At 40.5% G+C, this 27895-nt stretch overlaps 1 protein-coding gene and 26 non-coding genes across 27 annotated transcripts in view; all 27 read left to right on the top strand.

Moving 5' to 3' along the window:
- Positions 1–87: 87 nt before the first annotated feature.
- On the top strand, positions 88–159 carry trnap-agg (transfer RNA proline (anticodon AGG)). Its single transcript has one exon. It is a non-coding gene; the product is annotated as a tRNA-Pro (tRNA).
- A 1428-nt stretch (positions 160–1587) lies between these two features.
- On the top strand, positions 1588–1659 carry trnap-agg (transfer RNA proline (anticodon AGG)). Its single transcript has one exon. It is a non-coding gene; the product is annotated as a tRNA-Pro (tRNA).
- A 661-nt stretch (positions 1660–2320) lies between these two features.
- Positions 2321–2392, top strand: trnap-ugg (transfer RNA proline (anticodon UGG)). The gene has a single exon. It is a non-coding gene; the product is annotated as a tRNA-Pro (tRNA).
- Positions 2393–3087: 695 nt separating this feature from the next.
- Positions 3088–3159, top strand: trnap-agg (transfer RNA proline (anticodon AGG)). Its single transcript has one exon. It is a non-coding gene; the product is annotated as a tRNA-Pro (tRNA).
- Positions 3160–3820: 661 nt separating this feature from the next.
- trnap-ugg (transfer RNA proline (anticodon UGG)) lies at positions 3821–3892 on the top strand. Its single transcript has one exon. It is a non-coding gene; the product is annotated as a tRNA-Pro (tRNA).
- A 512-nt stretch (positions 3893–4404) lies between these two features.
- On the top strand, positions 4405–4476 carry trnap-agg (transfer RNA proline (anticodon AGG)). Its single transcript has one exon. It is a non-coding gene; the product is annotated as a tRNA-Pro (tRNA).
- Positions 4477–5904: 1428 nt separating this feature from the next.
- trnap-agg (transfer RNA proline (anticodon AGG)) lies at positions 5905–5976 on the top strand. The gene has a single exon. It is a non-coding gene; the product is annotated as a tRNA-Pro (tRNA).
- Positions 5977–6637: 661 nt separating this feature from the next.
- trnap-ugg (transfer RNA proline (anticodon UGG)) lies at positions 6638–6709 on the top strand. The gene has a single exon. It is a non-coding gene; the product is annotated as a tRNA-Pro (tRNA).
- A 695-nt stretch (positions 6710–7404) lies between these two features.
- trnap-agg (transfer RNA proline (anticodon AGG)) lies at positions 7405–7476 on the top strand. Its single transcript has one exon. It is a non-coding gene; the product is annotated as a tRNA-Pro (tRNA).
- A 661-nt stretch (positions 7477–8137) lies between these two features.
- Positions 8138–8209, top strand: trnap-ugg (transfer RNA proline (anticodon UGG)). Its single transcript has one exon. It is a non-coding gene; the product is annotated as a tRNA-Pro (tRNA).
- A 706-nt stretch (positions 8210–8915) lies between these two features.
- On the top strand, positions 8916–8987 carry trnap-agg (transfer RNA proline (anticodon AGG)). Its single transcript has one exon. It is a non-coding gene; the product is annotated as a tRNA-Pro (tRNA).
- A 661-nt stretch (positions 8988–9648) lies between these two features.
- On the top strand, positions 9649–9720 carry trnap-ugg (transfer RNA proline (anticodon UGG)). Its single transcript has one exon. It is a non-coding gene; the product is annotated as a tRNA-Pro (tRNA).
- A 661-nt stretch (positions 9721–10381) lies between these two features.
- trnap-ugg (transfer RNA proline (anticodon UGG)) lies at positions 10382–10453 on the top strand. Its single transcript has one exon. It is a non-coding gene; the product is annotated as a tRNA-Pro (tRNA).
- A 695-nt stretch (positions 10454–11148) lies between these two features.
- trnap-agg (transfer RNA proline (anticodon AGG)) lies at positions 11149–11220 on the top strand. The gene has a single exon. It is a non-coding gene; the product is annotated as a tRNA-Pro (tRNA).
- Positions 11221–11881: 661 nt separating this feature from the next.
- Positions 11882–11953, top strand: trnap-ugg (transfer RNA proline (anticodon UGG)). The gene has a single exon. It is a non-coding gene; the product is annotated as a tRNA-Pro (tRNA).
- Positions 11954–12648: 695 nt separating this feature from the next.
- trnap-agg (transfer RNA proline (anticodon AGG)) lies at positions 12649–12720 on the top strand. Its single transcript has one exon. It is a non-coding gene; the product is annotated as a tRNA-Pro (tRNA).
- Positions 12721–13381: 661 nt separating this feature from the next.
- trnap-ugg (transfer RNA proline (anticodon UGG)) lies at positions 13382–13453 on the top strand. Its single transcript has one exon. It is a non-coding gene; the product is annotated as a tRNA-Pro (tRNA).
- A 695-nt stretch (positions 13454–14148) lies between these two features.
- On the top strand, positions 14149–14220 carry trnap-agg (transfer RNA proline (anticodon AGG)). Its single transcript has one exon. It is a non-coding gene; the product is annotated as a tRNA-Pro (tRNA).
- A 661-nt stretch (positions 14221–14881) lies between these two features.
- Positions 14882–14953, top strand: trnap-ugg (transfer RNA proline (anticodon UGG)). The gene has a single exon. It is a non-coding gene; the product is annotated as a tRNA-Pro (tRNA).
- Positions 14954–15648: 695 nt separating this feature from the next.
- trnap-agg (transfer RNA proline (anticodon AGG)) lies at positions 15649–15720 on the top strand. Its single transcript has one exon. It is a non-coding gene; the product is annotated as a tRNA-Pro (tRNA).
- Positions 15721–16381: 661 nt separating this feature from the next.
- trnap-ugg (transfer RNA proline (anticodon UGG)) lies at positions 16382–16453 on the top strand. Its single transcript has one exon. It is a non-coding gene; the product is annotated as a tRNA-Pro (tRNA).
- A 695-nt stretch (positions 16454–17148) lies between these two features.
- Positions 17149–17220, top strand: trnap-agg (transfer RNA proline (anticodon AGG)). The gene has a single exon. It is a non-coding gene; the product is annotated as a tRNA-Pro (tRNA).
- Positions 17221–17881: 661 nt separating this feature from the next.
- trnap-ugg (transfer RNA proline (anticodon UGG)) lies at positions 17882–17953 on the top strand. Its single transcript has one exon. It is a non-coding gene; the product is annotated as a tRNA-Pro (tRNA).
- A 666-nt stretch (positions 17954–18619) lies between these two features.
- On the top strand, positions 18620–18691 carry trnap-agg (transfer RNA proline (anticodon AGG)). Its single transcript has one exon. It is a non-coding gene; the product is annotated as a tRNA-Pro (tRNA).
- A 661-nt stretch (positions 18692–19352) lies between these two features.
- Positions 19353–19424, top strand: trnap-ugg (transfer RNA proline (anticodon UGG)). The gene has a single exon. It is a non-coding gene; the product is annotated as a tRNA-Pro (tRNA).
- A 695-nt stretch (positions 19425–20119) lies between these two features.
- trnap-agg (transfer RNA proline (anticodon AGG)) lies at positions 20120–20191 on the top strand. The gene has a single exon. It is a non-coding gene; the product is annotated as a tRNA-Pro (tRNA).
- Positions 20192–21295: 1104 nt separating this feature from the next.
- Positions 21296–27895, top strand: part of cog5 (component of oligomeric golgi complex 5) — a 46318-nt gene continuing 39718 nt past the window's right edge. Inside the window, exons 1-5 of the mRNA XM_020099957.2 lie at positions 21296–21430; positions 23150–23289; positions 24963–25020; positions 26415–26469; positions 27593–27662. Coding sequence (XP_019955516.2) covers positions 21385–21430; positions 23150–23289; positions 24963–25020; positions 26415–26469; positions 27593–27662 — 369 coding nt within the window. The 5' untranslated portion in view covers positions 21296–21384. The remainder of the gene's footprint in view (positions 21431–23149; positions 23290–24962; positions 25021–26414; positions 26470–27592; positions 27663–27895) is intronic.

Here is a 27895-nt window from a genome sequence, read left to right as displayed (position 1 = left end):
ATGGCGGCCATGATGTTTGATTCCTACTTGAACAATCATCAATACTGTTTCGCGAAATGTTTATTATGGGAAAATATTAAGGTTTGTGGCTCGTTGGTCTAGGAGTATGATTCTCGCTTAGGGTGCGAGAGGTCCCGGGTTCAAATCCCGGACGAGCCCTTGATTACATGTTGGTCAGGCCATCTCTTGAAGATGGACCTCCATGTCAAGTTAAGTGAGGTAAAATTTCAATTGGGCTCAATTCTAGGGATTGAATAAAGACTCTGCAATGGTAAAATAGGAGGGATGGTGACAAAATGGTTCAGGCTCTTTAGAAATATAGAACAGAAATCTCAATATATGGCCTGTAGAAATTTGCTCTTGCTTTTTGTAGAGTGTTAGCAGGAGAGAACCATATGTTGATTTCTATCAGTGTGCAGGAATGTAAGGCCATGATGTTTGATTCCCACTAGAGCAATCATCAACAGTTTCCCCACAAGGCTACTGAGCAAAGGTTTTAAATTTGTGGCTTGTTGGTCTAGGAGTATGATTCTCGCTTCGGGTGCGAGAGGTCCCAGGTGCAAATCCCGGACGAGCCCTTTACTATATCAGCGCTAATGAAGACTCCCCAATGCTTAACTCTGAAAAGAGGGTGATTATATAGGTCACACTCCTTTAAATTGACTAGTGCTTAATATAGAGAGTGTTAGTTGGAGAGAACAATATGCCTAATTTTGATCAATGTAGAGGAATGATAGGTCATGATAGATGAATAATTCTTGAACAATCATCAATACTGTTCAGCGAAATGGTTATTATGGGAAGTTTTATTAAATATTATGGCTCGTTGGTCTAGGAGTATTATTCTCGCTTTGGGTGCGAGAGGTCCTGGGTTCAAATCCTGGACGAGCCCTTGATTGCACGTTAGTCAGACCATCTCTTGAAGATGAACCTCCATGTCAAATTTAGTGAGGTAAAATTTCAATTGGGTTCAATTCTAGGTATCAAATCTAGTCTCTGCAATGGTAAAATAGGAGGGATGGTCACAAAATGTGTCAGGCTTTTTAGAAATATAGAACAGAAATCTCAAGATATGGCCTGTAGAAATTTGCTCTTGCTTTTTGTAGAGTGTTAGCAGGAGAGAACCATATGTTGATTTCTATCAGTGTGCAGGAATGAAAGGCCATGATGTCGGATTCCCACTAGAACAATCATCAACAGTTTCCCCACATGGCTACTTAGCAAAGGTTTTTATTTTGTGGCTTGTTGGTCTAGGAGTATGATTCTCGCTTAGGGTGCGAGAGGTCCCGGGTGCAAATCCCGGACGAGCCCTTTACTGTATCGGAGCGAATGAAGACTCCCCGAGGGTTAACTCTGAAAAAAGGGTGATTATATAGGTCAGACTCTTTTGAAATGTAGAATGCAAATCTGTGTAAATGGCCAGTAGAAATTTACTATTGCTTAGTATAGAGAGTGTTGATTGGAGAGAACAATATGGCCATTTTTGATCAATGATGAAGAATGGCGGCCATGATGTTTGATTCCTACTTGAACAATCATCAATACTGTTTCGCGAAATGTTTATTATGGGAAAATATTAAGATTTGTGGCTCGTTGGTCTAGGAGTATGATTCTCGCTTAGGGTGCGAGAGGTCCCGGGTTCAAATCCCGGACGAGCCCTTGATTACATGTTGGTCAGGCCATCTCTTGAAGATGGACCTCCATGTCAAGTTAAGTGAGGTAAAATTTCAATTGGGCTCAATTCTAGAGATTGAATAAAGACTCTGCAATGGTAAAATAGGAGGGATGGTGACAAAATGGTTCAGGCTCTTTAGAAATATAGAACAGAAATCTCAATATATGGCCTGTAGAAATTTGCTCTTGCTTTTTGTAGAGTGTTAGCAGGAGAGAACCATATGTTGATTTCTATCAGTGTGCAGGAATGTAAGGCCATGATGTTTGATTCCCACTAGAGCAATCATCAACAGTTTCCCCACAAGGCTACTGAGCAAAGGTTTTAAATTTGTGGCTTGTTGGTCTAGGAGTATGATTCTCGCTTCGGGTGCGAGAGGTCCCGGGTGCAAATCCCGGACGAGCCCTTTACTATATCAGCGCTAATGAAGACTCCCCAATGCTTAACTCTGAAAAGAGGGTGATTATATAGGTCACACTCCTTTAAATTGACTAGTGCTTAATATAGAGAGTGTTAGTTGGAGAGAACAATATGCCTATTTTTGATCAATGTAGAGGAATGATAGGTCATGATAGTTGAATAATTCTTGAACAATCATCAATACTGTTCAGCGAAATGGTTATTATGGGAAGTTTTATTAAATATTATGGCTCGTTGGTCTAGGAGTATGATTCTCGCTTTGGGTGCGAGAGGTCCCGGGTTCAAATCCCGGACGAGCCCTTGATTGCACGTTGGTCAGACCATCTCTTGAAAATGAACCTCCATGTCAAATTTAGTGAGGTAAAATTTAAATTGGGTTCAATTCTAGGTATCAAATCTAGTCTCTGCAATGGTAAAATAGGAGGGATGGTGACAAAATGTGTCAGGCTTTTTAGAAATATAGAACAGAAATCTCAAGATATGGCCTGTAGAAATTTGCTCTTGCTTTTTGTAGAGTGTTAGCAGGAGAGAACCATATGTTGATTTCTATCAGTGTGCAGGAATGAAAGGCCATGATGTCGGATTCCCACTAGAACAATCATCAACAGTTTCCCCACATGGCTACTTAGCAAAGGTTTTTATTTTGTGGCTTGTTGGTCTAGGAGTATGATTCTCGCTTAGGGTGCGAGAGGTCCCGGGTGCAAATCCCGGACGAGCCCTTTACTGTATTGGAGCGAATGAAGACTCCCCGAGGGTTAACTCTGAAAAAAGGGCGATTATATAGGTCAGACTCTTTTGAAATGTAGAATGCAAATCTGTGTAAATGGCCAGTAGAAATTTACTATTGCTTAGTATAGAGAGTGTTGATTGGAGAGAACAATATGGCCATTTTTGATCAATGATGAAGAATGGCGGCCATGATGTTTGATTCCTACTTGAACAATCATCAATACTGTTTCGCGAAATGTTTATTATGGGAAAATATTAAGATTTGTGGCTCGTTGGTCTAGGAGTATGATTCTCGCTTAGGGTGCGAGAGGTCCCGGGTTCAAATCCCGGACGAGCCCTTGATTACATGTTGGTCAGGCCATCTCTTGAAGATGGACCTCCATGTCAAGTTAAGTGAGGTAAAATTTCAATTGGGCTCAATTCTAGAGATTGAATAAAGACTCTGCAATGGTAAAATAGGAGGGATGGTGACAAAATGGTTCAGGCTCTTTAGAAATATAGAACAGAAATCTCAATATATGGCCTGTAGAAATTTGCTCTTGCTTTTTGTAGAGTGTTAGCAGGAGAGAACCATATGTTGATTTCTATCAGTGTGCAGGAATGAAAGGCCATGATGTTTCATTCCCACTAGAGCAATCATCAACAGTTTCCCCACAAGGCTACTGAGCAAAGGTTTTAAATTTGTGGCTTGTTGGTCTAGGAGTATGATTCTCGCTTCGGGTGCGAGAGGTCCCGGGTGCAAATCCCGGACGAGCCCTTTACTATATCAGCGCTAATGAAGACTCCCCAATGCTTAACTCTGAAAAGAGGGTGATTATATAGGTCACACTCCTTTAAATTGACTAGTGCTTAATATAGAGAGTGTTAGTTGGAGAGAACAATATGCCTATTTTTGATCAATGTAGAGGAATGATAGGTCATGATAGTTGAATAATTCTTGAACAATCATCAATACTGTTCAGCGAAATGGTTATTATGGGAAGTTTTATTAAATATTATGGCTCGTTGGTCTAGGAGTATGATTCTCGCTTTGGGTGCGAGAGGTCCCGGGTTCAAATCCCGGACGAGCCCTTGATTGCACGTTGGTCAGACCATCTCTTGAAAATGAACCTCCATGTCAAATTTAGTGAGGTAAAATTTCAATTGGGTTCAATTCTAGGTATCAAATCTAGTCTCTGCAATGGTAAAATAGGAGGGATGGTGACAAAATTACTTAGCAAAGGTTTTTATTTTCTGGCTTGTTGGTCTAGGAGTATGATTCTCGCTTAGGGTGCAAGAGGTCCCGGGTGCAAATCCCGGACGAGCCCTTTACTGTATCGGAGCGAATGAAGACTCCCCGAGGGTTAACTCTGAAAAAAGGGTGATTATATAGGTCAGACTCTTTTGAAATGTAGAATGCAAATCTGTGTAAATGGCCAGTAGAAATTTACTATTGCTTAGTATAGAGAGTGTTGATTGGAGAGAACAATATGGCCATTTTTGATCAATGATGAAGAATGGCGGCCATGATGTTTGATTCCTACTTGAACAATCATCAATACTGTTTCGCGAAATGTTTATTATGGGAAAATATTAAGGTTTGTGGCTCGTTGGTCTAGGAGTATGATTCTCGCTTAGGGTGCGAGAGGTCCCGGGTTCAAATCCCGGACGAGCCCTTGATTACATGTTGGTCAGGCCATCTCTTGAAGATGGACCTCCATGTCAAGTTAAGTGAGGTAAAATTTCAATTGGGCTCAATTCTAGGGATCGAATAAAGACTCTGCAATGGTAAAATAGGAGGGATGGTGACAAAATGGTTCAGGCTCTTTAGAAATATAGAACAGAAATCTCAATATATGGCCTGTAGAAATTTGCTCTTGCTTTTTGTAGAGTGTTAGCAGGAGAGAACCATATGTTGATTTCTATCAGTGTGCAGGAATGTAAGGCCATGATGTTTGATTCCCACTAGAGCAATCATCAACAGTTTCCCCACAAGGCTACTGAGCAAAGGTTTTAAATTTGTGGCTTGTTGGTCTAGGAGTATGATTCTCGCTTCGGGTGCGAGAGGTCCCGGGTGCAAATCCCGGACGAGCCCTTTACTATATCAGCGCTAATGAAGACTCCCCAATGCTTAACTCTGAAAAGAGGGTGATTATATAGGTCACACTCCTTTAAATTGACTAGTGCTTAATATAGAGAGTGTTAGTTGGAGAGAACAATATGCCTAATTTTGATCAATGTAGAGGAATGATAGGTCATGATAGATGAATAATTCTTGAACAATCATCAATACTGTTCAGCGAAATGGTTATTATGGGAAGTTTTTTTAAATATTATGGCTCGTTGGTCTAGGAGTATTATTCTCGCTTTGGGTGCGAGAGGTCCCAGGTTCAAATCCCGGACGAGCCCTTGATTGCACGTTAGTCAGACCATCTCTTGAAGATGAACCTCCATGTCAAATTTAGTGAGGTAAAATTTCAATTGGGTTCAATTCTAGGTATCAAATCTAGTCTCTGCAATGGTAAAATAGGAGGGATGGTGACAAAATGTGTCAGGCTTTTTAGAAATATAGAACAGAAATCTCAAGATATGGCCTGTAGAAATTTGCTCTTGCTTTTTGTAGAGTGTTAGCAGGAGAGAACCATATGTTGATTTCTATCAGTGTGCAGGAATGAAAGGCCATGATGTCGGATTCCCACTAGAACAATCATCAACAGTTTCCCCACATGGCTACTTAGCAAAGGTTTTTATTTTGTGGCTTGTTGGTCTAGGAGTATGATTCTCGCTTAGGGTGCGAGAGGTCCCGGGTGCAAATCCCGGACGAGCCCTTTACTGTATCGGAGCGAATGAAGACTCCCCGAGGGTTAACTCTGAAAAAAGGGTGATTATATAGGTCAGACTCTTTTGAAATGTAGAATGCAAATCTGTGTAAATGGCCAGTAGAAATTTACTATTGCTTAGTATAGAGAGTGTTGATTGGAGAGAACAATATGGCCATTTTTGATCAATGATGAAGAATGGCGGCCATGATGTTTGATTCCTACTTGAACAATCATCAATACTGTTTCGCGAAATGTTTATTATGGGAAAATATTAAGATTTGTGGCTCGTTGGTCTAGGAGTATGATTCTCGCTTAGGGTGCGAGAGGTCCCGGGTTCAAATCCCGGACGAGCCCTTGATTACATGTTGGTCAGGCCATCTCTTGAAGATGGACCTCCATGTCAAGTTAAGTGAGGTAAAATTTCAATTGGGCTCAATTCTAGAGATTGAATAAAGACTCTGCAATGGTAAAATAGGAGGGATGGTGACAAAATGGTTCAGGCTCTTTAGAAATATAGAACAGAAATCTCAATATATGGCCTGTAGAAATTTGCTCTTGCTTTTTGTAGAGTGTTAGCAGGAGAGAACCATATGTTGATTTCTATCAGTGTGCAGGAATGAAAGGCCATGATGTTTGATTCCCACTAGAACAATCATCAACAGTTTCCCCACAAGGCTACTGAGCAAAGGTTTTAAATTTGTGGCTTGTTGGTCTAGGAGTATGATTCTCGCTTCGGGTGCGAGAGGTCCCGGGTGCAAATCCCGGACGAGCCCTTTACTATATCAGCGCTAATGAAGACTCCCCAATGCTTAACTCTGAAAAGAGGGTGATTATATAGGTCACACTCCTTTAAATTGACTAGTGCTTAATATAGAGAGTGTTAGTTGGAGAGAACAATATGCCTATTTTTGATCAATGTAGAGGAATGATAGGTCATGATAGTTGAATAATTCTTGAACAATCATCAATACTGTTCAGCGAAATGGTTATTATGGGAAGTTTTATTAAATATTATGGCTCGTTGGTCTAGGAGTATGATTCTCGCTTTGGGTGCGAGAGGTCCCGGGTTCAAATCCCGGACGAGCCCTTGATTGCACGTTGGTCAGACCATCTCTTGAAAATGAACCTCCATGTCAAATTTAGTGAGGTAAAATTTAAATTGGGTTCAATTCTAGGTATCAAATCTAGTCTCTGCAATGGTAAAATAGGAGGGATGGTGACAAAATGTGTCAGGCTTTTTAGAAATATAGAACAGAAATCTCAAGATATGGCCTGTAGAAATTTGCTCTTGCTTTTTGTAGAGTGTTAGCAGGAGAGAACCATATGTTGATTTCTATCAGTGTGCAGGAATGAAAGGCCATGATGTCGGATTCCCACTAGAACAATCATCAACAGTTTCCCCACATGGCTACTTAGCAAAGGTTTTTATTTTGTGGCTTGTTGGTCTAGGAGTATGATTCTCGCTTAGGGTGCGAGAGGTCCCGGGTGCAAATCCCGGACGAGCCCTTTACTGTATCGGAGCGAATGAAGACTCCCCGAGGGTTAACTCTGAAAAAAGGGCGATTATATAGGTCAGACTCTTTTGAAATGTAGAATGCAAATCTGTGTAAATGGCCAGTAGAAATTTACTATTGCTTAGTATAGAGAGTGTTGATTGGAGAGAACAATATGGCCATTTTTGATCAATGATGAAGAATGGCGGCCATGATGTTTGATTCCTACTTGAACAATCATCAATACTGTTTCGCGAAATGTTTATTATGGGAAAATATTAAGATTTGTGGCTCGTTGGTCTAGGAGTATGATTCTCGCTTAGGGTGCGAGAGGTCCCGGGTTCAAATCCCGGACGAGCCCTTGATTACATGTTGGTCAGGCCATCTCTTGAAGATGGACCTCCATGTCAAGTTAAGTGAGGTAAAATTTCAATTGGGCTCAATTCTAGAGATTGAATAAAGACTCTGCAATGGTAAAATAGGAGGGATGGTGACAAAATGGTTCAGGCTCTTTAGAAATATAGAACAGAAATCTCAATATATGGCCTGTAGAAATTTGCTCTTGCTTTTTGTAGAGTGTTAGCAGGAGAGAACCATATGTTGATTTCTATCAGTGTGCAGGAATGAAAGGCCATGATGTTTCATTCCCACTAGAGCAATCATCAACAGTTTTCCCACAAGGCTACTGAGCAAAGGTTTTAAATTTGTGGCTTGTTGGTCTAGGAGTATGATTCTCGCTTCGGGTGCGAGAGGTCCCGGGTGCAAATCCCGGACGAGCCCTTTACTATATCAGCGCTAATGAAGACTCCCCAATGCTTAACTCTGAAAAGAGGGTGATTATATAGGTCACACTCCTTTAAATTGACTAGTGCTTAATATAGAGAGTGTTAGTTGGAGAGAACAATATGCCTATTTTTGATCAATGTAGAGGAATGATAGGTCATGATAGTTGAATAATTCTTGAACAATCATCAATACTGTTCAGCGAAATGGTTATTATGGGAAGTTTTATTAAATATTATGGCTCGTTGGTCTAGGAGTATGATTCTCGCTTTGGGTGCGAGAGGTCCCGGGTTCAAATCCCGGACGAGCCCTTGATTGCACGTTGGTCAGACCATCTCTTGAAAATGAACCTCCATGTCAAATTTAGTGAGGTAAAATTTAAATTGGGTTCAATTCTAGGTATCAAATCTAGTCTCTGCAATGGTAAAATAGGAGGGAAATAGGAGGGATGGTGACAAAATGTGTCAGGCTCTTTAGAAATATAGAACAGAAATCTCAAGATATGGCCTGTAGAAATTTGCTCTTGCTTTTTGTAGAGTGTTAGCAGGAGAGAACCATATGTTGATTTCTATCAGTGTGCAGGAATGAAAGGCCATGATGTTGGATTCCCACTAGAACAATCATCAACAGTTTCCCCACATGGCTACTTAGCAAAGGTTTTTATTTTGTGGCTTGTTGGTCTAGGAGTATGATTCTCGCTTAGGGTGCGAGAGGTCCCGGGTGCAAATCCCGGACGAGCCCTTTACTGTATCGGAGCGAATGAAGACTCCCCGAGGGTTAACTCTGAAAAAAGGGTGATTATATAGGTCAGACTCTTTTGAAATGTAGAATGCAAATCTGTGTAAATGGCCAGTAGAAATTTACTATTGCTTAGTATAGAGAGTGTTGATTGGAGAGAACAATATGGCCATTTTTGATCAATGATGAAGAATGGCGGCCATGATGTTTGATTCCTACTTGAACAATCATCAATACTGTTTCGCGAAATGTTTATTATGGGAAAATATTAAGATTTGTGGCTCGTTGGTCTAGGAGTATGATTCTCGCTTAGGGTGCGAGAGGTCCCGGGTTCAAATCCCGGACGAGCCCTTGATTACATGTTGGTCAGGCCATCTCTTGAAGATGGACCTCCATGTCAAGTTAAGTGAGGTAAAATTTCAATTGGACTCAATTCTAGAGATTGAATAAAGACTCTGCAATGGTAAAATAGGAGGGATGGTGACAAAATGGTTCAGGCTCTTTAGAAATATAGAACAGAAATCTCAATATATGGCCTGTAGAAATTTGCTCTTGCTTTTTGTAGAGTGTTAGCAGGAGAGAACCATATGTTGATTTCTATCAGTGTGCAGGAATGTAAGGCCATGATGTTTGATTCCCACTAGAGCAATCATCAACAGTTTCCTCACAAGGCTACTGAGCAAAGGTTTTAAATTTGTGGCTTGTTGGTCTAGGAGTATGATTCTCGCTTCGGGTGCGAGAGGTCCCGGGTGCAAATCCCGGACGAGCCCTTTACTATATCAGCGCTAATGAAGACTCCCCAATGCTTAACTCTGAAAAGAGGGTGATTATATAGGTCACACTCCTTTAAATTGACTAGTGCTTAATATAGAGAGTGTTAGTTGGAGAGAACAATATGCCTATTTTTGATCAATGTAGAGGAATGATAGGTCATGATAGTTGAATAATTCTTGAACAATCATCAATACTGTTCAGCGAAATGGTTATTATGGGAAGTTTTATTAAATATTATGGCTCGTTGGTCTAGGAGTATGATTCTCGCTTTGGGTGCGAGAGGTCCCGGGTTCAAATCCCGGACGAGCCCTTGATTGCACGTTGGTCAGACCATCTCTTGAAAATGAACCTCCATGTCAAATTTAGTGAGGTAAAATTTAAATTGGGTTCAATTCTAGGTATCAAATCTAGTCTCTGCAATGGTAAAATAGGAGGGATGGTGACAAAATGGTTCAGGCTCTTTAGAAATATAGAACAGAAATCTCAATATATGGCCTGTAGAAATTTGCTCTTGCTTTTTGTAGAATGTTAGCAGGAGAGAACCATATGTTGATTTCTATCAGTGTGCAGGAATGTAAGGCCATGATGTTTGATTCCCACTAGAGCAATCATCAACAGTTTCCCCACAAGGCTACTGAGCAAAGGTTTTAAATTTGTGGCTTGTTGGTCTAGGAGTATGATTCTCGCTTCGGGTGCGAGAGGTCCCGGGTGCAAATCCCGGACGAGCCCTTTACTATATCAGCGCTAATGAAGACTCCCCAATGCTTAACTCTGAAAAGAGGGTGATTATATAGGTCACACTCCTTTAAATTGACTAGTGCTTAATATAGAGAGTGTTAGTTGGAGAGAACAATATGCCTATTTTTGATCAATGTAGAGGAATGATAGGTCATGATAGTTGAATAATTCTTGAACAATCATCAATACTGTTCAGCGAAATGGTTATTATGGGAAGTTTTATTAAATATTATGGCTCGTTGGTCTAGGAGTATGATTCTCGCTTTGGGTGCGAGAGGTCCCGGGTTCAAATCCCGGACGAGCCCTTGATTGCACGTTGGTCAGACCATCTCTTGAAAATGAACCTCCATGTCAAATTTAGTGAGGTAAAATTTAAATTGGGTTCAATTCTAGGTATCAAATCTAGTCTCTGCAATGGTAAAATAGGAGGGATGGTGACAAAATGTGTCAGGCTTTTTAGAAATATAGAACAGAAATCTCAAGATATGGCCTGTAGAAATTTGCTCTTGCTTTTTGTAGAGTGTTAGCAGGAGAGAACCATATGTTGATTTCTATCAGTGTGCAGGAATGAAAGGCCATGATGTCGGATTCCCACTAGAACAATCATCAACAGTTTCCCCACATGGCTACTTAGCAAAGGTTTTTATTTTGTGGCTTGTTGGTCTAGGAGTATGATTCTCGCTTAGGGTGCGAGAGGTCCCGGGTGCAAATCCCGGACGAGCCCTTTACTGTATCGGAGCGAATGAAGACTCCCCGAGGGTTAACTCTGAAAAAAGGGCGATTATATAGGTCAGACTCTTTTGAAATGTAGAATGCAAATCTGTGTAAATGGCCAGTAGAAATTTACTATTGCTTAGTATAGAGAGTGTTGATTGGAGAGAACAATATGGCCATTTTTGATCAATGATGAAGAATGGCGGCCATGATGTTTGATTCCTACTTGAACAATCATCAATACTGTTTCGCGAAATGTTTATTATGGGAAAATATTAAGATTTGTGGCTCGTTGGTCTAGGAGTATGATTCTCGCTTAGGGTGCGAGAGGTCCCGGGTTCAAATCCCGGACGAGCCCTTGATTACATGTTGGTCAGGCCATCTCTTGAAGATGGACCTCCATGTCAAGTTAAGTGAGGTAAAATTTCAATTGGACTCAATTCTAGAGATTGAATAAAGACTCTGCAATGGTAAAATAGGAGGGATGGTGACAAAATGGTTCAGGCTCTTTAGAAATATAGAACAGAAATCTCAATATATGGCCTGTAGAAATTTGCTCTTGCTTTTTGTAGAATGTTAGCAGGAGAGAACCATATGTTGATTTCTATCAGTGTGCAGGAATGTAAGGCCATGATGTTTGATTCCCACTAGAGCAATCATCAACAGTTTCCCCACAAGGCTACTGAGCAAAGGTTTTAAATTTGTGGCTTGTTGGTCTAGGAGTATGATTCTCGCTTCGGGTGCGAGAGGTCCCGGGTGCAAATCCCGGACGAGCCCTTTACTATATCAGCGCTAATGAAGACTCCCCAATGCTTAACTCTGAAAAGAGGGTGATTATATAGGTCACACTCCTTTAAATTGACTAGTGCTTAATATAGAGAGTGTTAGTTGGAGAGAACAATATGCCTATTTTTGATCAATGTAGAGGAATGATAGGTCATGATAGTTGAATAATTCTTGAACAATCATCAATACTGTTCAGCGAAATGGTTATTATGGGAAGTTTTATTAAATATTATGGCTCGTTGGTCTAGGAGTATGATTCTCGCTTTGGGTGCGAGAGGTCCCGGGTTCAAATCCCGGACGAGCCCTTGATTGCACGTTGGTCAGACCATCTCTTGAAAATGAACCTCCATGTCAAATTTAGTGAGGTAAAATTTAAATTGGGTTCAATTCTAGGTATCAAATCTAGTCTCTGCAATGGTAAAATAGGAGGGATGGTGACAAAATGTGTCAGGCTTTTTAGAAATATAGAACAGAAATCTCAAGATATGGCCTGTAGAAATTTGCTCTTGCTTTTTGTAGAGTGTTAGCAGGAGAGAACCATATGTTGATTTCTATCAGTGTGCAGGAATGAAAGGCCATGATGTCGGATTCCCACTAGAACAATCATCAACAGTTTCCCCACATGGCTACTTAGCAAAGGTTTTTATTTTGTGGCTTGTTGGTCTAGGAGTATGATTCTCGCTTAGGGTGCGAGAGGTCCCGGGTGCAAATCCCGGACGAGCCCTTTACTGTATCGGAGCGAATGAAGACTCCCCGAGGGTTAACTCTGAAAAAAGGGCGATTATATAGGTCAGACTCTTTTGAAATGTAGAATGCAAATCTGTGTAAATGGCCAGTAGAAATTTACTATTGCTTAGTATAGAGAGTGTTGATTGGAGAGAACAATATGGCCATTTTTGATCAATGATGAAGAATGGCGGCCATGATGTTTGATTCCTACTTGAACAATCATCAATACTGTTTCGCGAAATGTTTATTATGGGAAAATATTAAGATTTGTGGCTCGTTGGTCTAGGAGTATGATTCTCGCTTAGGGTGCGAGAGGTCCCGGGTTCAAATCCCGGACGAGCCCTTGATTACATGTTGGTCAGGCCATCTCTTGAAGATGGACCTCCATGTCAAGTTAAGTGAGGTAAAATTTCAATTGGGCTCAATTCTAGAGATTGAATAAAGACTCTGCAATGGTAAAATAGGAGGGATGGTGACAAAATGGTTCAGGCTCTTTAGAAATATAGAACAGAAATCTCAATATATGGCCTGTAGAAATTTGCTCTTGCTTTTTGTAGAGTGTTAGCAGGAGAGAACCATATGTTGATTTCTATCAGTGTGCAGGAATGTAAGGCCATGATGTTTGATTCCCACTAGAGCAATCATCAACAGTTTCCCCACAAGGCTACTGAGCAAAGGTTTTAAATTTGTGGCTTGTTGGTCTAGGAGTATGATTCTCGCTTCGGGTGCGAGAGGTCCCGGGTGCAAATCCCGGACGAGCCCTTTACTGTATCAGAACAAATGAAGACTCCCCAATGCTTAACTCTGAAAAGAGGGTGATTATATAGGTCACACTCCTTTAAATTTACTAGTGCTTAATATAGAGAGTGTTAGTTGGAGAGAACAATATGCCTACTTTTGATCAATGTAGAGGAATGATAGGTCATGATAGTTGAATAATTCTTGAACAATCATCAATACTGTTCAGCGAAATGGTTATTATGGGAAGTTTTATTAAATATTATGGCTCGTTGGTCTAGGAGTATGATTCTCGCTTTGGGTGCGAGAGGTCCCGGGTTCAAATCCCGGACGAGCCCTTGATTGCACGTTGGTCAGACCATCTCTTGAAGATGAACCTCCATGTCAACTTTAGTGAGGTAAAATTTCAATTGGGTTCAATTCTAGGTATCAAATCAAGTCTCTGCAATGGTAAAATAGGAGGGATGGTGACAAAATGTGTCAGGCTCTTTAGAAATATAGAACAGAAATCTCAAGATATGGCCTGTAGAAATTTGCTCTTGCTTTTTGTAGAGTGTTAGCAGGAGAGAACCATATGTTGATTTCTATCAGTGTGCAGGAATGAAAGGCCATGATGTTTGATTCCCACTAGAACAATCATCAACAGTTTCCCCACATGGCTACTTAGCAAAGGTTTTTATTTTGTGGCTTGTTGGTCTAGGAGTATGATTCTCGCTTAGGGTGCGAGAGGTCCCGGGTGCAAATCCCGGACGAGCCCTTTACTGTATCGGAGCGAATGAAGACTCCCCGAGGGTTAACTCTGAAAAAAGGGTGATTATATAGGTCAGACTCTTTTGAAATGTAGAATGCAAATCTGTGTAAATGGCCAGTAGAAATTTACTATTGCTTAGTATAGAGAGTGTTGATTGGAGAGAACAATATGGCCATTTTTGATCAATGATGAAGAATGGCGGCCATGATGTTTGATTCCTACTTGAACAATCATCAATACTGTTTCGCGAAATGTTTATTATGGGAAAATATTAAGATTTGTGGCTCGTTGGTCTAGGAGTATGATTCTCGCTTAGGGTGCGAGAGGTCCCGGGTTCAAATCCCGGACGAGCCCTTGATTACATGTTGGTCAGACCATCTCTTGAAGATGGACCTCCATGTCAGGTTAAGTGAGGTAAAATTTCAATTGGGCTCAATTCTAGGGATTGAATAAAGACTCTGCAATGGTAAAATAGGAGGGATGGTGACAAAATGGTTCATTCTCTTTAGAAATATAGGACAGAAATCTCAATATATGGCCTGTAGAAATTTGCTCTTGCTTTTTATAGAATGTTAGCAGGAGAGAACCATATGTTGATTTCTATCAGTGTGCAGGAATGTAAGGCCATGATGTTTGATTCCCACTAGAGCAATCATCAACAGTTTCCCCACAAGGCTACTGAGCAAAGGTTTTAAATTTGTGGCTTGTTGGTCTAGGAGTATGATTCTCGCTTCGGGTGCGAGAGGTCCCGGGTGCAAATCCCGGACGAGCCCTTTACTATATCAGCGCTAATGAAGACTCCCCAATGCTTAACTCTGAAAAGAGGGTGATTATATAGGTCACACTCCTTTAAATTGACTAGTGCTTAATATAGAGAGTGTTAGTTGGAGAGAACAATATGCCTATTTTTGATCAATGTAGAGGAATGATAGGTCATGATAGTTGAATAATTCTTGAACAATCATCAATACTGTTCAGCGAAATGGTTATTATGGGAAGTTTTATTAAATATTATGGCTCGTTGGTCTAGGAGTATGATTCTCGCTTTGGGTGCGAGAGGTCCCGGGTTCAAATCCCGGACGAGCCCTTGATTGCACGTTGGTCAGACCATCTCTTGAAAATGAACCTCCATGTCAAATTTAGTGAGGTAAAATTTAAATTGGGTTCAATTCTAGGTATCAAATCTAGTCTCTGCAATGGTAAAATAGGAGGGATGGTGACAAAATGTGTCAGGCTTTTTAGAAATATAGAACAGAAATCTCAAGATATGGCCTGTAGAAATTTGCTCTTGCTTTTTGTAGAGTGTTAGCAGGAGAGAACCATATGTTGATTTCTATCAGTGTGCAGGAATGAAAGGCCATGATGTCGGATTCCCACTAGAACAATCATCAACAGTTTCCCCACATGGCTACTTAGCAAAGGTTTTTATTTTGTGGCTTGTTGGTCTAGGAGTATGATTCTCGCTTAGGGTGCGAGAGGTCCCGGGTGCAAATCCCGGACGAGCCCTTTACTGTATCGGAGCGAATGAAGACTCCCCGAGGGTTAACTCTGAAAAAAGGGCGATTATATAGGTCAGACTCTTTTGAAATGTAGAATGCAAATCTGTGTAAATGGCCAGTAGAAATTTACTATTGCTTAGTATAGAGAGTGTTGATTGGAGAGAACAATATGGCCATTTTTGATCAATGATGAAGAATGGCGGCCATGATGTTTGATTCCTACTTGAACAATCATCAATACTGTTTCGCGAAATGTTTATTATGGGAAAATATTAAGATTTGTGGCTCGTTGGTCTAGGAGTATGATTCTCGCTTAGGGTGCGAGAGGTCCCGGGTTCAAATCCCGGACGAGCCCTTGATTACATGTTGGTCAGGCCATCTCTTGAAGATGGACCTCCATGTCAAGTTAAGTGAGGTAAAATTTCAATTGGGCTCAATTCTAGAGATTGAATAAAGACTCTGCAATGGTAAAATAGGCGGGATGGTGACAAAATGGTTCAGGCTCTTTAGAAATATAGAACAGAAATCTCAATATATGGCCTGTAGAAATTTGCTCTTGCTTTTTGTAGAGTGTTAGCAGGAGAGAACCATATGTTGATTTCTATCAGTGTGCAGGAATGTAAGGCCATGATGTTTGATTCCCACTAGAGCAATCATCAACAGTTTCCCCACAAGGCTACTGAGCAAAGGTTTTAAATTTGTGGCTTGTTGGTCTAGGAGTATGATTCTCGCTTCGGGTGCGAGAGGTCCCGGGTGCAAATCCCGGACGAGCCCTTTACTGTATCAGAACAAATGAAGACTCCCCAATGCTTAACTCTGAAAAGAGGGTGATTATATAGGTCACACTCCTTTAAATTTACTAGTGCTTAATATAGAGAGTGTTAGTTGGAGAGAACAATATGCCTACTTTTGATCAATGTAGAGGAATGATAGGTCATGATAGTTGAATAATTCTTGAACAATCATCAATACTGTTCAGCGAAATGGTTATTATGGGAAGTTTTATTAAATATTATGGCTCGTTGGTCTAGGAGTATGATTCTCGCTTTGGGTGCGAGAGGTCCCGGGTTCAAATCCCGGACGAGCCCTTGATTGCACGTTGGTCAGACCATCTCTTGAAGATGAACCTCCATGTCAACTTTAGTGAGGTAAAATTTCAATTGGGTTCAATTCTAGGTATCAAATCAAGTCTCTGCAATGGTAAAATAGGAGGGATGGTGACAAAATGTGTCAGGCTCTTTAGAAATATAGAACAGAAATCTCAAGATATGGCCTGTAGAAATTTGCTCTTGCTTTTTGTAGAGTGTTAGCAGGAGAGAACCATATGTTGATTTCTATCAGTGTGCAGGAATGAAAGGCCATGATGTTTGATTCCCACTAGAACAATCATCAACAGTTTCTCCACATGGCTACTTAGCAAAGGTTTTTATTTTGTGGCTTGTTGGTCTAGGAGTATGATTCTCGCTTAGGGTGCGAGAGGTCCCGGGTGCAAATCCCGGACGAGCCCTTTACTGTATCGGAGCGAATGAAGACTCCCCGAGGGTTAACTCTGAAAAAAGGGTGATTATATAGGTCAGACTCTTTTGAAATGTAGAATGCAAATCTGTGTAAATGGCCAGTAGAAATTTACTATTGCTTAGTATAGAGAGTGTTGATTGGAGAGAACAATATGGCCATTTTTGATCAATGATGAAGAATGGCGGCCATGATGTTTGATTCCTACTTGAACAATCATCAATACTGTTTCGCGAAATGTTTATTATGGGAAAATATTAAGATTTGTGGCTCGTTGGTCTAGGAGTATGATTCTCGCTTAGGGTGCGAGAGGTCCCGGGTTCAAATCCCGGACGAGCCCTTGATTACATGTTGGTCAGACCATCTCTTGAAGATGGACCTCCATGTCAGGTTAAGTGAGGTAAAATTTCAATTGGGCTCAATTCTAGGGATTGAATAAAGACTCTGCAATGGTAAAATAGGAGGGATGGTGACAAAATGGTTCATTCTCTTTAGAAATATAGGACAGAAATCTCAATATATGGCCTGTAGAAATTTGCTCTTGCTTTTTATAGAGTGTTAGCAGGAGAGAACCATATGTTGATTTCTATCAGTGTGCAGGAATGAAAGGCCATGATGTTTGATTCTCACTAGAACAATCATCAACAGTTTCCCCACAAGGCTACTGAGCAAAGGTTTTAAATTTGTGGCTTGTTGGTCTAGGAGTATGATTCTCGCTTCGGGTGCGAGAGGTCCCGGGTGCAAATCCCGGACGAGCCCTTTACTGTATCAGAACAAATGAAGACTCCCCAATGCTTAACTCTGAAAAGAGGGTGATTATATAGGTCACACTCCTTTAAATTTACTAGTGCTTAATATAGAGAGTGTTAGTTGGAGAGAACAATATGCCTACTTTTGATCAATGTAGAGGAATGATAGGTCATGATAGTTGAATAATTCTTGAACAATCATCAATACTGTTCAGCGAAATGGTTATTATGGGAAGTTTTATTAAATATTATGGCTCGTTGGTCTAGGAGTATGATTCTCGCTTTGGGTGCGAGAGGTCCCGGGTTCAAATCCCGGACGAGCCCTTGATTGCACGTTGGTCAGACCATCTCTTGAAAATGAACCTCCATGTCAAATTTAGTGAGGTAAAATTTCAATTGGGTTCAATTCTAGGTATCAAATCTAGTCTCTGCAATGGTAAAATAGGAGGGATGGTGACAAAATGTGTCAGGCTTTTTAGAAATATAGAACAGAAATCTCAAGATATGGCCTGTAGAAATTTGCTCTTGCTTTTTGTAGAGTGTTAGCAGGAGAGAACCATATGTTGATTTCTATCAGTGTGCAGGAATGAAAGGCCATGATGTTGGATTCCCACTAGAACAATCATCAACAGTTTCCCCACATGGCTACTTAGCAAAGGTTTTTATTTTGTGGCTTGTTGGTCTAGGAGTATGATTCTCGCTTAGGGTGCGAGAGGTCCCGGGTGCAAATCCCGGACGAGCCCTTTACTGTATCGGAGCGAATGAAGACTCCCCGAGGGTTAACTCTGACAAAAGGGTGATTATATAGGTCAGACTCTTTTGAAATGTAGAATGCAAATCTGTGTAAATGGCCAGTAGAAATGTACTATTGCTTAGTATAGAGTATTGATTGGAGAGAACAATATGGCGGCCATGATGTTTGATTCCTACTTGAACAATCATCAATACTGTTTCGCGAAATGTTTATTATGGGAAAATATTAAGATTTGTGGCTCGTTGGTCTAGGAGTATGATTCTCGCTTAGGGTGCGAGAGGTCCCGGGTTCAAATCCCGGACGAGCCCTTGATTACATGTTGGTCAGACCATCTCTTGAAGATGGACCTCCATGTCAGGTTAAGTGAGGTAAAATTTCAATTGGGCTCAATTCTAGGGATTGAATAAAGACTCTGCAATGGTAAAATAGGAGGGATGGTGACAAAATGGTTCATTCTCTTTAGAAATATAGGACAGAAATCTCAATATATGGCCTGTAGAAATTTGCTCTTGCTTTTTATAGAGTGTTAGCAGGAGAGAACCATATGTTGATTTCTATCAGTGTGCAGGAATGAAAGGCCATGATGTTTGATTCTCACTAGAACAATCATCAACAGTTTCCCCACAAGGCTACTGAGCAAAGGTTTTAAATTTGTGGCTTGTTGGTCTAGGAGTATGATTCTCGCTTCGGGTGCGAGAGGTCCCGGGTGCAAATCCCGGACGAGCCCTTTACTGTATCAGAACAAATGAAGACTCCCCAATGCTTAACTCTGAAAAGAGGGTGATTATATAGGTCACACTCCTTTAAATTTACTAGTGCTTAATATAGAGAGTGTTAGTTGGAGAGAACAATATGCCTACTTTTGATCAATGTAGAGGAATGATAGGTCATGATAGTTGAATAATTCTTGAACAATCATCAATACTGTTCAGCGAAATGGTTATTATGGGAAGTTTTATTAAATATTATGGCTCGTTGGTCTAGGAGTATGATTCTCGCTTTGGGTGCGAGAGGTCCCGGGTTCAAATCCCGGACGAGCCCTTGATTGCACGTTGGTCAGACCATCTCTTGAAGATGAACCTCCATGTCAACTTTAGTGAGGTAAAATTTCAATTGGGTTCAATTCTAGGTATCAAATCAAGTCTCTGCAATGGTAAAATAGGAGGGATGGTGACAAAATGTGTCAGGCTCTTTAGAAATATAGAACAGAAATCTCAAGATATGGCCTGTAGAAATTTGCTCTTGCTTTTTGTAGAGTGTTAGCAGGAGAGAACCATATGTTGATTTCTATCAGTGTGCAGGAATGAAAGGCCATGATGTTGGATTCCCACTAGAACAATCATCAACAGTTTCTCCACATGGCTACTTAGCAAAGGTTTTTATTTTGTGGCTTGTTGGTCTAGGAGTACGATTCTCGCTTAGGGTGCGAGAGGTCCCGGGTGCAAATCCCGGACGAGCCCTTTACTGTATCGGAGCGAATGAAGACTCCCCGAGGGTTAACTCTGAAAAAAGGGTGATTATATAGGTCAGACTCTTTTGAAATGTAGAATGCAAATCTGTGTAAATGGCCAGTAGAAATTTACTATTGCTTAGTATAGAGAGTGTTGATTGGAGAGAACAATATGGCCATTTTTGATCAATGATGAAGAATGGCGGCCATGATGTTTGATTCCTACTTGAACAATCATCAATACTGTTTAGCGAAATGTTTATTATGGGAAAATATTAAGATTTGTGGCTCGTTGGTCTAGGAGTATGATTCTCGCTTAGGGTGTGAGAGGTCCTGGGTTCAAATCCCGGACGAGCCCTTGATTACATGTTGGTCAGACCATCTCTCGAAGATGGACCTCCATATCAAATCAAGTCTCTGCAATGGTAAAATAGGAGGGATGGTCACAAGTTCATTTCTAAAGGACACATTTTGATTTTTCCATTTGATGTTTCAATCTAATGTTCTACCTAATGTTTATATTTCTTACACTTTCCATTCACTGTTTGTCAAGATCATGGCTGTAATGATAAACATTTTGAGTGATCCAATATCTATTACATTTGATCATGATGAAAACTCAGTTGTGTAACTCACTGAGTACATACGTTTATATGTAGAAATTAGTACAGCCTTAATTAATTAGATCTGAATTTGACATCCACATCAACAGACACTTTGTCAGAGAGAACAGTTGAAGATAATTATATCAGGAGCTAGTCCAGGATTTGCGATTCTGTATTGAAAATATGTTGAGTGTCAAGAGTTGTCAACACTTGAAGTGTCATATAAATACAGACCAGTTACCGTCTAAGCTGTCTTCAGACATGACTTCTCGAGGAACTCTGGACACATGTATGCACAATGCAGATGACAATGATTTTCCGCTCAGACGTGCTCACAACAGAAACAAACACTTTCAGAGGATCCCGGTGAGGGGTGGTGTGGGATAGACGTAACATGTTCATTCTGCTGCAGGGTTCACATGTTTTTGTTAACGGTATATCGACACCGGCAGCAGCTCTTTACACCACAAACTCTCTTGACATCTTTTTCTGTATCTTCTATGTGTATGGCACTTCTTTTTCATCTGCATATGTCTGTTTTACTTTACATTTTTTGTCCGTTGTGCGTTTAATACATCATCAACCCTGCCACATATTTGCAGTGAATCCTGTGGAGGATCTCCTGGGGTTTTCACACATGAGCTCCCCTAAAGTTTCTGCAGACTTACTCGGGGGGCCAGCTGGAGAAAGACCTCACTCCGGCGGCTCTCACTTGGACATTTGTGTTCACACATGCACCTTGTCCAGAAGATCTTGTGCAAGTTTGAAAGCAAGGCTGCTGCGGAGCAACAACAACAATCTCAAATGGAAACGCGGCCACACGTCTTGCACATGTATGTTTGACGCACTGACGGACTGAATATGTGCGTGTGGCCCTTTAAGCCTCGTGGAACTTCTTCCTACACGGACTCCTCCTACTGGCCACGTCACATGCGGAAGTGTTAAGATGGAGGATTCCAGAGAAGGTTCCACGAACCCACTTCTGAGAGATGGTAAAACATGTTTATCTGCTGCGGTGGTGATGTGTACAAGCCGGAGTAGGAGTCCTGTTATTAACTGCTTTGTCACGCTCCCACTTTCGTCCGTAGATGGACTCTGGAAAATCACTTTTTCTTGCTTGCTAACAAGCTACGTCGGATACATATCTGAGGCGTTTGGATAGACTGGAGTGGGATTCACCGAAAACTTGTTCACGGGCGATGTTAACGCATCTTCGTAATGCTGTTGCAATCACTGGTGTAACCGTGATCATACAAATCAAGCCACGCTGCGTAAAAGACGCAGAATATGGGTGAATCCATAAAATCTCCTTTCCTAATCACTAATCCTTGATGGCACACGTCATGAGGTCAAGGAAAGATGCGGAGTGGAAAACACACAGTACAGTGATGAACACACGTGATGTAGATCTTTACTCGCAGTAACGTTTCGTCCTGAGAAAATATGTCTTTAGTTTGTACAGATGGAAACAAGTCAACCATCAGCTGCTCACAGCATGTGGTCATTATTGTAGCCTCAATAAACAATGAAAACAAACAGGACAGGAAGTGTTGAAATGGTATAATAGCATGAATTATGCATGGGTTTAGTCAGATGAAGTGATGCACCCATCATGCCTAGTGTACAAGCCTGTGGGGGCATTGCTATGATCTGGGGTTGCTGCAGTTGGTCTAGGTTCAGTAACATCATATGCCCAAAGAATGAGGTCAGCTGACTACCTGAATATACTGAATGACCAGGTTATTCCATCACTGGATTTTTTTGCTGACAATGCCAGGATTCATCGGGTTCAAATTGTGAAAGAGTGGTTCAGGGAGCATGAGAGATCATTTTCACACATTGATTGGCCACCACAGAGTCCAGAGACCTTAACCCCATAGAGAAGCTTTGATACAAGATCTTGGTGAAAAATGAATGCAACACTGGACGGAAATAAATCTTGTGACATTGCAGAAGCTTATCGAAACAATGCCACAGCGAATGCGTGCCGTAATCAAAGCTAAAGGCGGTCAGACGAAATATTAGAGTGTGTTACCTTTTTTTTTTTGGTGGCAACTTTTTTTTTTAGCCAGGCAGTGTATATACGTGAAGAAAACCTAACACAATTGGAGAGAATTTAAGGGATTTGAAATGACTTATATTCGCAACTATAGCATTTCCATTTAGTTTTAATTATGATACCTCAAATGTGCATGTTCACTAAGACTTATGTGAGGATTAACATCAGTCTTATCAGGAGAATTAAACAGCTGTTCAATTTCTTTTGTATTTACGTGGATCTGTCCAGGTTCAACCACTATGTTGCATCCCTTTAAATTCTGTTTTAATGAATCGCAGTATGGCATTTACCTCGTTCCCTTCGTAAAGGAAAGTCCGGTGGTAAAGGAGATATGTTAGGAAGCATTGAAATTCCTTGCTTTATTATTTAGAAAATTAAATCGGTTCTTGTTGTGGCGACTGCTGTAATACATCCAGGTTATTTCACTTGGTTTGGAATCTTCTTAAGAAAAATTGACTGTTCAAGTGCACCTCGACTCTTCACTCCTCTGACCCAGTCTGGTGGCAGAAGTCTGGCTCAGAGAAGCAGAAAAGACATGGGGAGAGGCTGAAGGCTTCACAGGTTTTGTTTTAGATACAATGTTCTTAAGGCCTGATAGTTAGGGATGAGTGAATAGACTAAAAGGTTTGAGGATGTGTTGCTGTGCTTGCAGAGTGTTACGCTGATTTCTTGGAGGAGGGCTTTGATGTGAAGACATACACTGCTCAAGCTATACATCATGCTGTTATTGCTGAGCAGCTGGCCAAGCTGGCACAGGGCATCAGTCAGCTGGACAAGGAGCTGCACAGCCAGGTACAACCCCAACACACACCTCACGCAGACTCACAGCACTCTCTAAAGGAGCAACGTTTGTAGCAAGAGCAAAATTATGGTTCATTAGGAAAAGCTTTCTAATTAATCAGTGTTTTTATATACACAGTTTAATAGGTTCTTAAATATTTTTGATAATTGCATTTTTCAGTTTTTGACCCTCATCAAACATCACATTTGACATTTGAAGATGTCACTGTGAGCTTTTTTACCATTTCCTAAAATCTTATAGAATAATTCAATTTGAGAAAATAGCTTTATCGACAATGTTGCAAGTATCCGAGGAAAAGAAACTTAAATAAAACCAAAACAGCCTGAAGATGAGACATTTAGGAACATTTGCATTCAGGAAAATGGCCAATTTTTTACTTCAGTCAAGAGCAGCTTCATCTCTTTAATTTAAAACTTAAAATGGAATAATAACAATAATAATCTATTGAAATATATATAACTTTTCTCAACTATTTTGCAAATTTTTTAACACTAAAAACTCATATCAAATAGACAGAGAACCGCATTGTAAATTCAATTCAATTCAATTTTATTTATATAGCGCCAATTCATAATTTACATTATCTCAAGGCACTTTACATTTAAAGGTCAAGACCTTAAAACAATATTAACATAGAGAAACCCAACAGTTCCCACAATGAGCAAGCACAGGCGACTGTGGAGAGGAAAAACTCCCTCATTAACAGGGAGAAACCTCTGGCAGAACCAGGCTCAATGTGGGCGGTCATCTGCCTCGACCGGTTGGGGTGAGGAAAGAAAAGTAAGGGGGGAGGAAAGGAGAGATGGGTGGAAAGCGGGGGAGAGAAGAGAGATGAGGTGGAGAGAGAGAGACCGGTAACAATTTGGCACCATCAAAATCAAGGCTAACCATAACAATAACAATGTATAGATCTACAACATGACTAGATATATTAATGAATTGCTGAGTTCTTGTAATAAATGCAGACAATGGTGATGGTGGTCGTTGTGGTCCTGTAGTCCCGGTGCCGGAGTTATCTGAAACGAGATAGAGAGAAGAGCCAGAGGGACTATGGGAGGACAAAGTGACACTTTGACATGATGACATGTTAAAACTAATAAATAAATAAATAAATGAGTGTGGGGGGGCAGAGAGACAGAGAGACAGAGGGAAGTGAAGAAGTGCTCAGTGCATGATGGGCGTTCCCCCAGCAGTCTAAACCTATAGCAGCACAACTAAGGGATGGTTCAGGACTCACCTGATCCAGCCCTAACTATAGGCTTTATCAAAAAGGAACGTTTTTAGTTTTACTTTAAATGAAGAGATGGTGTCTGCCTCCCGAACCCAGAGTGGGAGCTGGTTCCACAGGAGAGGAGCCTGATAGCTAAATGTTCTACCTCCTGCTCTACTCTTACAGACTCTTGGAACCACTAGAGAGCCTGTAAAGAATGCTACAGTTTCTTGCTGATGTTTTTGGTCAAGTAAGAATCTTTTATAGAGTTGTAGAGTTTGTGGGACCAAGGATTATGACCTCAGATTTATCGTTGTTGAATTTTAAAACATTTTGGGATAGCATTTAACATCCCTGAGGCAGGCATACAAATGAACAGCAGCATACACGGAACACAGTGACAAGCATAACGTCAGCCCCATCCACTGATTTACACTGCATCTTTATTTCCAGGTTGTGGCCAGACATGAAGACTTACTGTCTCAGGCGACTGGGATAGAGTCTCTTGAAGGTAAAGAATTACTGCTTGATAACTATTGTTGCTTCACACTAAACGTTTGTAGGAACAGCTTCATAGATTTGCACCATGGACTTAAGAATGTTTTTCTTTCTAGACAGCCATTGAATTAAGCAGCAAAGAGGACTTTTATACTTTAAAGACATCATATCAGATCGAAACATATATGCATATTCATGTACTTGCCTGACCTGACATTTTCAGCAGTAGCAGAACCATTTCTGATGCTTTTGTCCGTATTGGAACAATCTGCTCAGAATAGCATTTATGCTCCAAATATTCTTTAAACAAGTTGAAAGAAAAAAACTGTACCAGCATGAATCAATATTAGTGACAAATAGATGTAGTTTTTTTGCGCAATCCAATCTCTTTGTCTCAGAGGCTGACAAAAAAGGGAAACACCTCATGAAAGGCTGTCGTTGTCAGTAAGGTTGTCACTGCAGTGCTGACAGACTGTCAATGCTGAGCTTAAATGCACAGCAAAAACTGAGAGGACGCTAAATTGAAACGACCTTCACATGCACAGTAGCTCTTTCCACCTCTAGCTTTGGTTGGCGAGGCAGTGTATAGATCAGGGGTCACTGACCTTTTTTAAACTGAGAGCTACTTCATGTTATATATCATAATTAATGATAAATGATACTCACAATAATTATCATCAATGACTTAACAAGGAGGGAAACAGATAATATCAATATTCAACACTTTATTTCTATTAATCTCAGCAATTGTTTAAATATTCAGACGATCACTTCCACAACGTTTCATAAGAAAAATTTTCCATTTTCACTGACCACTGACCAACCCTTTTAACAAATCATAGTCAATAGTCAACTTCAATATGAGCATACAAATTTGACAATATAAAAAAAAAATAATTTAATTTAATTAGAAGCGCATATCAAATTTTAGACCCAGCTCACTAGTGAGTTGTGTTATTTTTAGAACAGGCCTGCGGGCGATTCGTGGTCCTTGGGGGCTACCTGGTGCCCGCGGGCCCTATGTTTGTGACCCCTGGTATAGATGATCTGCTCTTGTCAGATTACATTTTTGTATCCCGCTGCAAACACTGTTAACAGATGAAGTTTGTGTCATTAATGTAATAGTAAGTAACCAGCTGTCAAATGTCTGACCGACATACAGGTACTACTATCATCCACACAATTTTTTAAATTACCCTGATCCTATCAGCAGTCCATGATAATTGCATCAATATTTCCAGAATGATCTGCAGGAGCACGGACCTAATTCTCACTCATTTTCACTCTGAACTTATTGCAGTTCCAGTGTTTTACCACAAGAGAGAGCTAGTATTCCTCAAAGGAAGTCTGCTAATGCCAAAGCTCTTTAAATCAATGGAAAAGAAAATATATTCTTATTATTTTCAGGGGTCCTTCAGATGATGCAGACAAGGATCAGTGCTCTGCAGGCAGCTGTTGACAGGTAAATATATAATCAGATGACATGTTTTTAATATCAACATTTTACAGATGTAAAGGGCATTGGTTCCTTAGATTCCTTAAACTGACCAATACTTTTGGAATCGGGTACTGCAAAAAAAGAAATATATGATGTAGCTCCCAAATATGCTTCACCCCTATCTGGCCATGAGCACATCCTCAGGAAAAGTCAGTGATGGTGATTTGTACTCAACTATCAGCAGTAGTAACCAACCTGTTGATAGAAATGTCTTGAACTGACTAAATAGCAGAGAGTAAGTAAGTAGTATCCAAGTTCTGAGGTGTTTCATAGAATTTCTGGCAAATTAATCATCAAACTAGATTGGCACTCTGTAGAGCGCATACCTCTGCCAACACCCATTTCACTCAAGCTGCACCATATTGCAGATCTTGAATGTAGTCCCCTAAATATGTCTTCATTTTTCAAAAGTCTTCTTGCAACACCACACAAGATAAAAAATTGGATCTGCATCAGAATTTGATGGGTTCTTCTCTGACCCATAACGCATCCTCGCATGTTTTGTGGTAATCCTTCCAGTTTTTTTTGCGTGATGTTGCTAACAGACAAACAAACCAACCAACAAAAATGACAGGAGTGAAAGCATAGCCTTCCTGGCGGAGGTAAATATTAAAAAAACATTACTAGGACTGTGCAGATGGATGCGTTGATGATCGAAGCAATTATAGATAGACCAATTTTCACATTTCTGTATTCAGTTATTCTTATTTTTAGTTGTTGCTGCTGCTTTAGTTTCATGTTTGCATTGCCTGCATATACAACACTTGTGACCCACGAGCACACACACATACACACGTTTCCTGCTGATGCAGAAAAGGGGTGGAGGAGTTTAGAGACAGATTAGCGAGAATGAGTTTCAAGTTTTGCTCAGCACATAGTTAGAGTTATTAATTCTTCCCTATTAATAATACTTACCATGTCGGAGTGTGAACCAGATAGTTACCTCATCACCATGGAAAAAAACAGGAATTATTTCAAAGGCGCTGGTTTGATTTAAAGGATATCACCATATGCTCAATACTAACGTGTGTGTGAAGCCTCTGTACCCACATCTAATCTAAAAGTCAAACTGTGCATGTCTCCCCAGGATAAGGACAAAGATTGTTGACCCGTACAACAAGATTATGGCCAGGATTACTCAGCTTGCCAGACTACAGGTACGTCTCCACGACACCCTTCATAATCACTATTGTATTATAGTAACTCTTCTGTAGCTGTATTGTGACTCATTTTAAATGGCAAAAGAAATATCATTTTACATTGATATGAAGGTTACCCAAACCCACAAAGAAATAAACAGTGTGTAGGAGAGAGGTTCGGTTTCTGCCTGTATGTAGGCAAGATATCTGTAATGTGCTGAGCTCCAAGCTGCTGTGGGTGCACGATGAAG

Source organism: Paralichthys olivaceus, chromosome 23 (genome assembly GCF_024713975.1).
Source record: "Paralichthys olivaceus isolate ysfri-2021 chromosome 23, ASM2471397v2, whole genome shotgun sequence".
Classification (NCBI taxonomy): domain Eukaryota; kingdom Metazoa; phylum Chordata; class Actinopteri; order Pleuronectiformes; family Paralichthyidae; genus Paralichthys; species Paralichthys olivaceus.
This window is presented reverse-complemented; position numbering and strand designations above follow the sequence as displayed.